This window comes from Parasteatoda tepidariorum, chromosome 1 (assembly GCF_982258835.1).
Source record: "Parasteatoda tepidariorum strain Cologne lab strain chromosome 1, Ptep-v5.0, whole genome shotgun sequence".
Classification (NCBI taxonomy): Eukaryota; Metazoa; Arthropoda; class Arachnida; order Araneae; family Theridiidae; genus Parasteatoda; species Parasteatoda tepidariorum.
In genome coordinates, this window is record NC_141755.1 from 38,862,541 (window position 1) to 38,876,720 (window position 14,180).

The 14,180-nt window shown below is 26.4% G+C and overlaps 1 protein-coding gene across 1 annotated transcript; it reads left to right on the top strand.

Moving 5' to 3' along the window:
• The first annotated feature begins 161 nt into the window (after positions 1–161).
• LOC107441254 (uncharacterized protein CG1161) lies at positions 162–12,883 on the top strand. The gene is made up of 5 exons (XM_016054444.5): positions 162–318; positions 2,480–2,589; positions 4,362–4,476; positions 4,704–4,835; positions 11,729–12,883. Exons 1-5 carry the CDS (start codon positions 244–246, stop codon positions 11,870–11,872), a joined length of 576 nt encoding a protein of 191 aa, XP_015909930.1. The 5' UTR covers positions 162–243; the 3' UTR covers positions 11,873–12,883.
• The last annotated feature ends 1,297 nt before the right edge of the window (positions 12,884–14,180 follow it).

Here is a 14,180-nt window from a genome sequence, read left to right on the forward strand (position 1 = left end):
ATGTAACAAACGTTTGTTATATTAAATATTAAATTTAAAAAAAAATGATTTAGAGGATTTGAATATTTAGGAGTCTTAATGATCTGATATTTTTCATTTTTATTCAAGTGTTTAGAAGAGTTTATATGAAAACTAATTAATTAAGTCGACAGTTTATTCTTTTAACTGTAATTTTGGCAAATGGATTTTGATGATTTGTTTTGGTTTATAAATTGAGTTCTGTTTTTCTATGAATTATTAAAAATGAAAATGGTTATCAATTTATCTTCCTGTGCCTTGTTTCTATTTACTATATCATTCATTAGTACTATCACTTACGTAGGTTGAAAATTTGTTTTTCATTTTTTTAGGTTTTGTATTAAAATATTTGTTAAATATGGGTATAAAATAAAATTTCATTACCATCTATTCTGCTTGTATATATTTACGATTATGAAAGATATAAATAAATTTGTTTTTGAAACAAGAAATAAAATGAGCCTAGGGATTTACTGAAAATATATAAATTATCATTTGCTTGATTATAAGCAAAAACAGTTCCTTATGGGCATTTAATTATAATGATTTCTATCATATAATTTTTAATTATTGTATGAATCTCAAATTCATTTTAAATTGCTGAAATTTCTGTGTGTATTTCTTCTATCCTATATAAAGTATTAAATAAGTCATAGTTAAAGAGTCTGAGCCAAATCTCATTGCCGTTAAAGAATGCTGGTTTGGCTTTGTTAGGATTATAAACTAAATTTATGTAGGCAGAGAGACCCTAACAAGTTGAGTTACTTTCGTGAAATTTATCATTATATAAAAGTTGGATATTTGCCTGCGAGAAACTAAAAAAATAATAAAAAAATCACAGAAAGGGACCAGGGGATATTTTCCTATGATGATCTATTGCACCAACTACAGTCGCCAAGGTGCCAGATTATGGGTCTGTCCAAGCCAAATTTACTACCGTTTAGCGGTACCTTCACAAATTCATCTTTAGAAAAAACAGTAAAATAATTTCACAAAATACTTTTTCTTAAAATTTTATTTTTGTCTCTCGTAAGAAACGTTACATCCATATTTTTGCGTTCATTTTTAAATATAATTTTTAATTTTCACAAATTATGTCTAAATTTTCACAAAATAGATACCCCCCAGAAAAACCTAGACAGACCCCTGCAAATAGATTTTAAACTTTCAATTAAAAAATCATGTAAATATTTGCCCTGGGGTGGCTATAAGTTATACCTTTCAAATTGGATGCTTTCTATGGTGTATTTTTTTAGTTTCTCACTGGCCACTGCCCGGAAGTTGCCAAGTCTTGGCTATTATTCTGCCACAGATCAGGATACAGAAATCTCCCCTAAGTTTAAAATATATTTTTCGTCTTAGTGATTGTACTTGTCACTAGGCATGACCATGATAGGGAAACCGTCACAAACCATGATAGGGAAATATCCTTGAATTCTGTTTTGTAAAACTTACAATTTTATTAACATGAAATGAGATTAGAAATCTAAAAGGCAAAGTAAAAATGATCGTAATTGTATATTAGAAAAATTTAAATTTTTTTATTTAACTTTCTAAAAATGAATTTTTGCTTAGTCCTTAAAATCATAATGATAAATATAAGAAATTAGTAATTATCAATACATGCTGTTGTATTTTACTGTATACTTTCTTTAAATTATCTATCATTGCTGGTATTAAATTTGAATTATACAGTGACTTTGCTTGCGTGCTATAGCGTGTCAGATACACGAAATCTCTTAGGGAGATGCAAAATAAAAGTTATGATGTGTCCTGTAGCATGCATAATTTTCACTCTAAATAGCTTGAAAATAATAGTAGTAGTAACATTTTTTTGTGAAATAAGTGGTAAATAAAACTTATTGCAAATAATCTATTATTTGATTATAGTATATCTTTATGGAAACTGGATCATATCTATGGATCAGGACCTACTTTATCCTATTTATAGTAAAATATTTAAAATAATTTAATCAGCGTTATGACCGTTATGAATTATTACTTTTTAAAATTAATATAGTGTGTCTTATTTTTTATAAAGATGATATGATACTTGATTTTGAATTTTTATATGATGGGCGATTTTTCTGTTAATTCTTCGTTAAATGATTGCTGATTAAATTATTAATCATATTTTTTTTCTTAATCGTCAAAATATTATTATGAATTATAAAAATAAGTGGGATATTTATATAATTTTAAATAGAAACCCACTTTTTTTAGAAAAGTGGACAGAATTTGATAAATTCTGGGTCGGAAAGACCTGCAATTTGAAAAGTCTTGCGAAATCACTATTATAAAAATGTTTTTTTCCTTTTTTTTCAATGTTCTATTTGAAGTCAATAATTCCAATGCAATTTAGTTATCCAATAAATTATATTTGTTTAGGTAATCTGCAATTTTTTTATTGCATTTTGCTGAAATCAATTATTTAATGCCAATTATCTTATGTGAATTTTAGGCTCAGTATGAAGATGTGCGATGCAAATGTATATGTCCTAGCCCAGAAGTAGTCAAGGGCAATAAAACTGAAAGAAAACTTTATATTGCTAATGTTGTTCCTTCTCAATGGTAAGATAGTGTAGTTACTAATCATACATTCACAATAATAGGCTGGATTAGTAAAATAATAACTTAAGTATGAAATAATGTTACTAATTACTAAAATACAACAATTCATAATGATTTCCCATTCGAGAAACATTGTAAACATTTTTATTTAAGGAATGTTGTCATCTTGAAAAGTGCAAAAATACTATAACTTTTTCTTATCTTTTTCCAAATTTTTTTTTCATTATAATAATCAAAACAATAAGTGTGAAGTAGTATGTCAACTATATTTTGATTATGCACTAGTCATTACAATTTTTAAATTTGGGATGACAATTTTTTTTCATTCTAAAATAGATTTGTAGGCATATATTAATTTTATTCATTTTTTTTACTACATACTTATTTTGTTTGACATACCGATATTTCATACGTAAGAACTTCAATAATGACAACAGTTCAGTGGGTCTCCACCTGGTTAAGGTTTAGTTGTTTTAGGAAATTATAAAATGAATATTTTTAGTTTTAAATTATTCAAGAAAAATATATTTTGCCCATTTTTTTTCTCGAATTAAAATTTGTGCATTTAGAGATTCTCTTTAAATTATTTGCTCTATCAGTAAATTTGTGTAAAAATTCTTGCATAATAATACTATGAACTGATTTGATAAATTTGAGTGATTTTCTACATGTTTCATTGCAAAAAGGAAAATCGTTCTTGCTAGCTTTAAAATAGTTTTTCTTTCCTTTTTTTTATTTTGCTTTAGAAATCATTCACTGATCCATTGAAAAATTTAAAATTTTTTCATTTCCTTGAAATGTTACTTTGTTTCTGTAATCAAATGATATTTGTTCTATATTTTCGAATACATAGATAGTGCATGCTGAAATAGCTTTTCATTGTGTATAAAGAGAGCATTCAGAACTTAAAACTTTCGATATAAGTATTTTTTTTTATTTTCATTTCTTAAACATGATACAATTGTGAATCAAACAGAGTGCTTAAAAAAATAAGAGTTATTAGGTGCTATTCATACTGCTTCATTTTACAATTATTATGTCAGAGCTCATTCTAGGCAGGGGAATTCTTTTGACTAAAAGGGCAGCACCCTGCTGCCCTTTTAGTCAAAAGAATTCACCCTGTTGCCCCTGAAGTAAATTAGTGCCCTGATGTAATAGACTCCATACCCTTTTTGCCCTTTCTTTCCTCAACCCTTCTTTACTTTTTCACCAAACTCTACATTGGATTTCATGAACTGTTATTTTTAACTCTTTTTATTTAGTTTGTCATTGCTGTCAATACATAGATTTGTATGGGAAAGGAAAAATAGCCATCACAATCCATTGTTGCACTTGTCTTTGAAAGTTTGCAGTTACTTCTACTATCATTAAATCATAATTATTATTAATCATTTTAATTATTTAATCATAACTACAGACACTTAAAAACATACATTTATTATTTTATTAATATATGCATGCATTTTAAATAAATTACTAAGCTAATTAGCTCATTAACTCGATATATATGTTAATTTATTAATGAAAATAAGTAATTAATTATTGATTTGCTACTTTTAGTTAAGTAAAAAAAAATATTTTACTAATTGACAATGTTTTTTAATAGAACGTGTAAAGAATTCGTGTTTTTAATAGAACGTGAAATTATTGCCTTTTTAGAATAATAATGCCCTTTTTTTAAACTTTTGCACCCTGCCCTTTTTTCTGTCTAGAATGAGCTCTGATTATGTTATATTGGTGTATATGTTTTTATTCATATGTTTTTTTTTTAGCAAATGTGAAGGAGTTGTAATGCCTCAAGCAGATGACTATCTGAGAGCTAAAGAAAAAGAGTTCTGTCCAAGATGTGAATGTCGCTATGAACGTCGGAATACCACAACAATATTTGTAAATAATTTTTAAAATCTCATTTTAATGTTTTAAATATTTAATTAATTTATTTTATTATTCAATTATTTTCCTCTCAGTAATCATCTAAAAAGCTTATGTTAAAATTTTATAAAGTTGTTGAAAAAGTTTTTTTTGGCCTGAAACATTTTTTAGAATTTTGACTCTATCATATTAACTTTATGAATTGTACTATTGTTTTTTCATAATGATTTGCTATATTTCAGGTTGTGGTAATTATAATTATTTGGGTAATCTCGTTATTGACTGTATATATGTTGTTCTTGATGTGCCTGGATCCGCTTTTGAATAAACGAAGAACCGCATATCAAAAGCATGAAAATGAAGAAGTCACTTTGGTTAGCATTATTTTTATTCATTTTTTCCCTTTCTATTGTTGTTTATTTTATTATTTCCTACTCTGATTTTTCCTCAAACTTCTGAAACATTATTTATGTATATATTTATTATTTATATTGTTTATTTGGGATCCTTTAATTTTTTTCCGATAATTTTTGTAGGCAATTGGTAGGGATATGGCCTCCTTAATGAGCATTAATTTTTTTAAACAGAATTTTTAATTACAGTTGATTTCAAAATTTTTTTATGTTGGTATTTTTTAAAATTGTTATTGAGAATTATAATTTTCTTACGTTGTGTTATGTTATCTAAGATAAAAATATAGACCTTGCTAAAGGTAAATTCTGTAGTGATGTATGTAATGATTTTTCAATGAATTTTTTTGAATAATATTTATTTTTACTTGTAGGAAGGGGTAAGTTCTAATTTTTTTTTTTTTTTTTTGCATAAATATATAAAAATCAGTGTAGAGTGTGCAAAAAAAAGGGATCTCCCTGAATAACTTTTGATCTAATGATGCTCGTTTTAGGACTCAATTTTAATAGCTTGAGGGGGTGACCTCAAATATGCTCATTAATATGTTCAGACGATATTTTAAGTTACAAAATTAGACACGAAGGGTACTTTCTCTGAATAAGCATGCTTTTTTCCCTCGGATTTCTGAACCTCAAAATAAAAGAGGGTAGCCGCAATCTGGAAATAATGGTCCCAATTGGACCCTTCGTGTTAGCTTTACTTTTTGCATATTTCGTTATATCTCAAGAACATTTTAAGTGAACTGAAAAATTTCTGAGTACAATTATAAAATTCATTTATCCAAAGATAATTCCATGCAAAAAAATAATTTTTAATAAATATTTATTATTTTATTTAATAATGGTTGAAAAAATTTTGCTCACATTTTGTATTTTACCATATAAAATTATATTCTTACAAATAATGCTAAAAATTGTATACCTTACAATTCAAAATTTTTTTGACCATTATCAAATAAAAAATAATAAATATTTACTAAAAATTAATTTTTGGCTTGGAATTATCTTTGGATAAATGAATTTTATAATTGTGTGCAAAAATGTTTTAATTCGCTTTAAAAGTCTTTGAGATTAGCGAAATATGCAAAAAGTAAAGTTAACTTTAAAGGGTTCAACTTTTGAGCACTCTTTGTACCAAACTATTGTGACCATATTTTCTAGTTTACAGCTACCCCCTATATTTTGGGGGTCAGAAATTCGAATCCGTAAAAAAGTACATTTATTCAGAAAAAGTATGTTTTTGTGTCTGATTTCAAAACTTAAAATATCGTCTGTACTCAATAATTAAGCATATTTGAGATCATCTTCTCGTGGCATTTAGATCCAGTCCTAGAATGTGAAGATCCGATCATTACATCAAAAGTTATTCATAGTGGGCCGACTTTTTTTTGCGCACTGCACACTACCCTGCAATAAAGGAAGAGATGCGTTCACTTTTTGAGATTTTTTTTAAAAAATTTCTCAAGAAAGACTAAGAGAATTATTTTTTTTTAAACTTTGAGGGTGTTTAGTTCATGCGATTTTTCCTACTTAGAAATAAGGTTTAAAATTTTCAGATGTTCGAGGGACCGACAATAAATTACCAAGGAAAACAAGTATTATAGAACACTTTATACCACATCCAATCATTAAATCAAGAGTTATCAGGGTGGTCCGTTCTTTTTATTTGGGGGGGGGGGGACTTGTACATATATAAAAGCAACTTTCCTTTCTTTAATCTTTTGTTATTTTTGCATTTAACATCAATTTCAAATTTTAATGAAAATTTCATCTCAATTTCTCTTAATTTACATGTTTTTAATGAAATTATATCAAAATTTTTTAAAAGAAATTTTTTTTTTTTTTATGCAGGCTCTAGTCATTGCAATTTTAAACACAAATAGTACACAGTTTCCACAATACCATTCCAATTCAGTATGTCCATCAACATTGTTTAAAATTATTTTATAAAACCTTATTTTAACGTTGAAAAATATTTAAACATTACTGTTTGAGACACCCGATCTCGCATCACCAATAAATCTGTCCCTCTTCTTACACCATTAAAGTCGTAATCATCAGAAGCAAAAGTTAGCCTTACATTCAAATGCCAAATACCACAATAAAATAACTTCTTTAATACTTTATTTCCACTTCTTTAAACTTATTGTTATTGTGTTACACTAGATATTAAATGTTAAAACTGTACAAGATTATTAATTTATAAACATAGTTCACTCGTTGGGATTACATTATAGAATCCTTTACAACGTTTAGAAATTCTTGTTTTGTAAGATTCATGATAGAGAGCTCTGGCATTGATATTGATATGAAATTTTATTGATACTTACACACAAGTGTGTATAATTATTGTGTAATTTTAATATTTTTAGAAAGTCCTTTTTTTCATTGTTCTTATTTTCCATTTAATGCAAAATGGAATGAAGTGATACTCTCATGTTTACAAATTTCATATTAACTAACCTGACTGTTAGTTGCAAAGTGCCTATGAAATATCTTATGCTCATATGGTGATATTATTTCATCATTCATCAATATCTTATGGTGATGTGGCTGATCACATGACTGAAAATTTTTTTTTGTTTAATTTTTTATCTAAAGAAACTTTATGACTAAACTTTTGGATTCTATCAGTTGCACAAGACAGAGTTCTATTTATTATAATTTCTCTAGACATCTTTTTGATGCATAGTTTTCTTTGCTAATGCTGACCTACTTTCTATATTTTACAAATATTTTATTTTCTTAATCTGCATTTGTATATCAACTAAATAGTACATTAGACATTACTGAATGTGCTATTTTGAAATTAGCCTATTATATTATTCAAAAATAGTTTATTTTCTTTTTGAACCATAAGTAACTATTATATTGATGCATTAAAATTATCTGAAGTTTTTAAAATATAACCAAAAACTCCAAAGAAAAAAACCCAAACTTTTAAATCTTAGAAGCATTTTTTTAATAACTGCTTAAGCCAAAGATGTGCTCCTGAATCGCTTGGTTTATATTATCATGTATTGAACTAACAACTTCTAATAAAAAAAGTTAGTCTGAATTTAAAAAAAACAACGTTACTCTCCTCTTATTCGGCATTTTATGGCATATATATTAAAATGCCTCCCTAATTATTTTTCTTACATTTCTTTGGATTTAGATCATTGCTTTTTTTTTTAGTTCGATTTATCTAACATTTATCTTCTCTTAAATGTGTTTTTTTTTCAGCAGGAAGGGGTGAGTTTCGATTTAATACATCTGTGTGTTATGTAGAGATAATTTGCACAAAGAAATTTTAAGTATTGTAATTGTGTTGTCAATTGATTTTTTTAAAAACTAATTTTGTAATAATAATTTTGCTGTTATGCTTAATTCAAATCACTTCTAAACCATCTGGGGACTAACTGAAAAGAAATTGGGTTATTTTCAAAATTCAAATACCTTTTACAGAAATCCAAAAATAGGACTCTGATAAGAAATTCTGTGTTGATTGCATACTGTTATTACTATTTATTTTCATTTTTTAAATTATGCTTTAAATTGTATTATGAAAACTATGTATATTAAACATGTAATTTACTTATTATTTTCTAATGCTTGAAATAAGCATGCATTACTATGGTTCTTTAGTTCCTATTTTCTCATTAGTTACTTTGAGTAGGGACTGGACGAAGAAATGCAGGTTTGAGTTGGCTTTTAGTTTTAAAATTCATAAATGAAAATATATAAAACTTCTAAAAAATTCAGCACTTCGATTTCAACAATTTAAAAAAAAATGCAATTAATGATAAGTAGATTAATTAAACAGAAGCCAACCAACATTGAATTTTGCGAGAAAATGGTGAAATATCAATGAGCTGGATGGGATACTTTAAATTCAAAATTTTGTGAAAGGTGAAAATTAATTTGTTCATAGTTTTCTGTTTAAGGTGTATCTTAAAATTCAAGGCACATTTCATGAGCACAAAGCACCCAAATTTTATCTTGACATTTAAATTAAAAACTTAATTGCAAAATGTTTTGAGTAAATATTCTAAACTGTAAGGTTCTTACATTGCTTTTTATAAATATAAATATATATTTTAAATTTTAGATTTATGTTATACCTGGGGTAAGTTAACTAATGATACTTTTTCCAAGCCTCAAGTTTTGAAATATTGAAAAAATTAGAGTCCAAAAGTATTTTCGTAACAAGAGATTTAATGAAGAATAGTTTGGTTTGGGGAATGATATTGTAGAGAAACGAGAAGTCCAAAATTTAACCTTTTACTTACGGCTGATAACAATAAGTGGACCAGATTGAAAGGCTTCACCATGCTAAGCACTGTAAGCAAGGGTTACGAAATGATAACGTTTACCGTTTCTTAGATTGTTAGATTTTTTTGCATTGTTTTTTAAAGCAATGGTAAATATGCTTCAATTTGCTATTTTTTTTCTTCTTATTTCAAACTTCTTTTCATATTTAGTACACATTTTAAATAAAATTTTCAAAATAATTGAAAATTTCAATTTATACTCATGACGATATCTTATTTTACACTTTAGTATATATACTCAAGAAAATTTTTCAATGCCAGTTAAAGTTTAGAAAAATTAGGTAAAAAATCAAGCATATAATTTATTTGTTATTTTTCTAATGCTTGAAATACGATTACTATGGTTCTTTTAGTTCCTTTTTTCTCATTTGTTTCTTTGAGAAGGAAAGAATAGTACAGATTGCATTAAGAAATGCATGTTTTAGTCTGGCTTAAATTGTTTAACATTTTTTTAATGAATTTAAATTCTCATTAATGTAAATTGCATTTACTTGTTCTATTTGTTCTTTCTTGAATTTATGACTTGCTTAAATGCCTAACTGTCATATTGTTTTAATAAATTAATATTATTATTAGAAAGGTAATTTATCTTCATGACAAAATAAAATTAAGTTAACAAGTGTTTTCTTTTTAATTTAAATTTATTTTACACACATATATATTCTCATAAATGTAAATCACGGGCATTCAAGTGTTGATTTTATTAAAATTTTTAATTTTTACCTTTTTGCATTTCCTTAATTTATTTTTGAACTTACTAAAAATAATTTCATTAAAAAAAAAACTCGAAATATTTTCATTTTAAATGTTCCAACTAACCTTGAATCCAAGTGAATATAAATCATAGGATTTTAAACATATGATTCTGTCAATTTTTATTTTTCACCAAGTCTATTTTTAAGCTGTCAAAATTAATTTCAATAAAAAAATAGAAATTACTTTGCTGTTCTGTTTTTAAATTGTAGGGATTCATACATTTGATTTTAACATCTGATGCTTGACTGTCAAAAATTTGCAGCCATTAGGGGAAATAGTTTTGACAGAAGAGGCGACATAAGATCTTGGTGCAGGACTAATAAACAGAGGCAAATTATTAAAAACATCATTAAACGCACCCTGGAGGACGCACTCGCCCCTGATGACATTTTGGATCTGCTCTACACGAACTAAACTCAGTCCTGGTTGTTGGGCTGCCCGTCTGTTCGCTTCCCGTTATTTTGACAACGTTTTGTTGTTTTATCTATCTCAGCTTTTTAGTTCTGTTTTAATCTATTTATTCACTACATTGTGCTTTTTAATTGGCTTATTTACATTGCCTTTCCTTGCTTTGCAAATTTTAGCGTCGCCTTTTAATTGTATTTGATAATTGTTTGTTTTACCACTTTACATCTTCACCTCCTTTTGTTTTACATTTGAGATTTTCTTGGCTCATTACGCCTTGTTCTTCTGTCTTACCTGTTGTCAATTTGTCATCGACTGTATTGGTTCTTTGACCTATATTAACTTGGGACCTCCGTTTACCTGTGACCTTTTAATGTTTTCTTATGTTCACTTCAGGTACACGTTTTTTTTTAATGGTTCACTTCATGTTTTACTGTTCTTGAATACATCACTGCGATGTGTTGTAAAATTTTTCATTTGTGTCTTTGGCTCACTATAAGGGAAGCCCCGTCGGCTTCGGCACTATAAGGCGGGACTCTCGGAGCATTTTAATTATTTTACTGCTGTTGCCATCAGACTCTGTAACATAACTATGTAAACATAATGTTTACATAATGTTACTCTGTAATGTTACTTTTTGTATTTTATGTACTTTTCTGTTTTTCTTGATTTTAATAAACATTTACCCGTATGCCCTAAATTGGGGCAGGTCGGGGTAAATATTTCATACATTTAATTTTATAGGATTTTTCAATTTTCTTTGGATTTTGGATTTTTCAATGACTTTGCATCTTTTCTTAATCTCTTTAAAAGGTTAATAAATTGAAAATGGCAAACTATTTTTTTGTATCACCTGTCCTGTTGTTACCTTTTTTTTACAACTATTTAGTATTTTTTTATTGAAATTCATAAATTATTTTAATTTATTTATTTTAAGGAAAAAAATGAACGTAAACTAAATAATTCTTTATCTTTGAAATAAAAAAAAAAAAAGAATTTTAATGAAAAGTCGAAGAATTTCAACTGTTCTGATCATTATGCTTTTTGTTCCTTTTTTATCCATGTTTTAAATTTTTTTTTTGGAAGTTATATTGTTTTTTTTTTAATCAAATTTTAATTTTTATTTGCTTTTAAGGAAATTTTTGGCTTAAAAATAGTAAAACTTTTATTGTTTATTTCAAGAATATTCTGTGTTAAATTATGTAGCAGAAAAAAACAAACAGTATAAATTACACTTAATTTTTTTCCAACTGTTAAGGAGATTAAGTGTCCTCAATAGATCATAAAAGTATTATTGTTTTCTTAAATTTGGTAATTAAAGTACCTTAAATGGCACTCACCCTTTTTTATTGTTTTGATTTTGTTTGTTTCCATTACTTTCAGAGTGAACCCATGGCTACAGCTATGAGACCTCGAGCAGGCACTACAAATGTTTTGAATAGAGTTGGCGAGCAACAAGATAAATGGAAGCGGCAAGTTCAAGAGCAAAGAAGAATTATTTATGATCGTCATACAATGTTAAATTAGTTTTGTTATCCTTCTTAGTTTTTCCTATTATATTTTATGCTTAGGTTTTCCTGAAAAAATGTTGTATAAAAATGTTGATACAAAGGAAAAAGATTTTTTTCTTCTATTAAAGATTGTGAAAATACTATTCATGATTAAATGTTTCTATTTAATTTTATTTTGATTTATGCATTTGCTTTTGTGTTAAAATATCAATTTCACTCTGAAATACTTTTATCATTAATAATGATGAGCTATTACACCGACTATTGATGATAAAAAATTGCTTCTGATCAATTTTTTTTTAATAAAGATTGATTTATTCTGTTAAATTAGATTTATTTACTTAATTTTTTTAATTTTTTTTATTGATCTCTTAATTTTGAGTTGGAGCAAAAATATTCCAGTATTTTTGGCACTTTTTTAAATTTAAAATGTTTGAATACATTTATTTACTTTTTATTAATGTTATAGTTTTATTTGATAGTCCCATCATGGCTTTGCTAAAATTGTTTTCCATATGTATTAAATATGTTATAATTCTGTAACATAGTCAATTTGAAAATATAAAAAGGCTCTCTCTGCAAAACATTAGGCTATTAAAATAAATCCAATGTTTTTTTTTTTAATTGTTAACATTTGTTAATTGTTTTTTTATTGTTAAGTAAATGCTAAACATATAAAAATCTATCAATTATTTAATTCTATTTTTCTTGCATGTTATTTTCTATTATCTGATGGTTTTGTTATTTGATCTAGTCTTGTTTTTTGGTGATAAATTGCTATTTGATTTTGATGCTAGATAAAATATTAAAAATGTCTATTATAATTTGTAACAATAGTGTTCTCATACTTGAAAATTAGTCTTTTTTTTAAACACAGATCCCAACATAAATTAATGTTTGATAAATCTTATGTGTGTGTTGTTTTCCTATCTTTTTTGATATTTAGTGCATCCTATTTGGGAGCAGAAATATGCTGGAGAAGTACTATTTTTGAAATAAATAAAAATTACTTGTATGAACACAAAAATGAGAGTAACTACATTTTTTGACAGATCTCATTAAATTGATTTTAAGACTTATGTATATCTGTTCAAATTGTTCTTTGTTTAAACTTTTGTTTAAATAGAAATGTGTTCTTTAAAACATGTAAATTTTCAAAACAATTTCTACTACATTTTTTTATTTTATAGTTTTATTTAAATTGGTTAGTAATTTTTATATTAAGTATAAACTGCTCATAAAATTGTTTTGGTGTATTTTTTTTAACTTAAAATTACTACAGTATTTTTGTACAGATTTAAATATTATTAACAATCTAATGTTTCTTTGAATACTAATAAGCCCAATTTTACAGTTATTCAGAAGTTCAGTTGAAGATCAGGCAAAATCACTTAAAAGTAAAAAGTATTTTTTTCCTTGGAATAGTTTTCTTATTATTTTTATTACAAATTAAGATGTTTTGTAAATTACTGAATACCAATCACTAATATCTGTCAGTTTCCATTAATTCATTTGCGAATTTTTTATATGCTTATTTTTATTCATTCATTCATTTAAATCGTATGCTGTATAGCATTTTATATGATATGATTGGTACATATATGTGTAACAATCATATTTTGCCCTTAATTAAATCCATATCAAGTTTAGTTGGAATTAGTCAACATTTAGTGTTTTGAGAAATTTTTTAAGTAGCTACTCTCTTTCAAACCACATTTTGTTTGAATCTTAAAAATTGCATATTTTTTTTGAAGATAATACAGTTAAACAAATAGGGAATTTCTCTCTATTATGTTTTAGTTTTTTATATTAAATATTTTGCTACACTGTGAAAAATAGTTTTTATAAAATACTGGGTGTGTCTAAGATGACTAACAATTTGAAAAATAAATAAGGAAAAATTTGATGTAAATTGTTTGAATCACATACTTTATTCTCATTAAGCTTTGAAATTTGTTACCAAATTGATGGTGATGCTGAATAACAACTACAAAACAGTGTTTTTTACTGCATGTAAGACCATTCTAACTGGAATAGGCTGCCTGTTAGTTTTGCTCTCAAATTGCCTCACATCGCAGCAAATGGTGGTTGTTTTAAAAACATAGTTTTATAATTTTCTTCCAGTCAGTAATTCCGTCTGAATCCTTGATGATGAACTTTTCCGATGAACTTTTCAACTAATTTCTGTACTTATACTCTGTTGCAAGTTAAGAAAAAACCATTATCCTTATGGGGAGAGCCTGTTTGCATCAAAGTGCTTGCTAAATAGATACTAAACTGCCAGCGTGAACGTATATCGACATCGCCAACTATTGAAATGATGT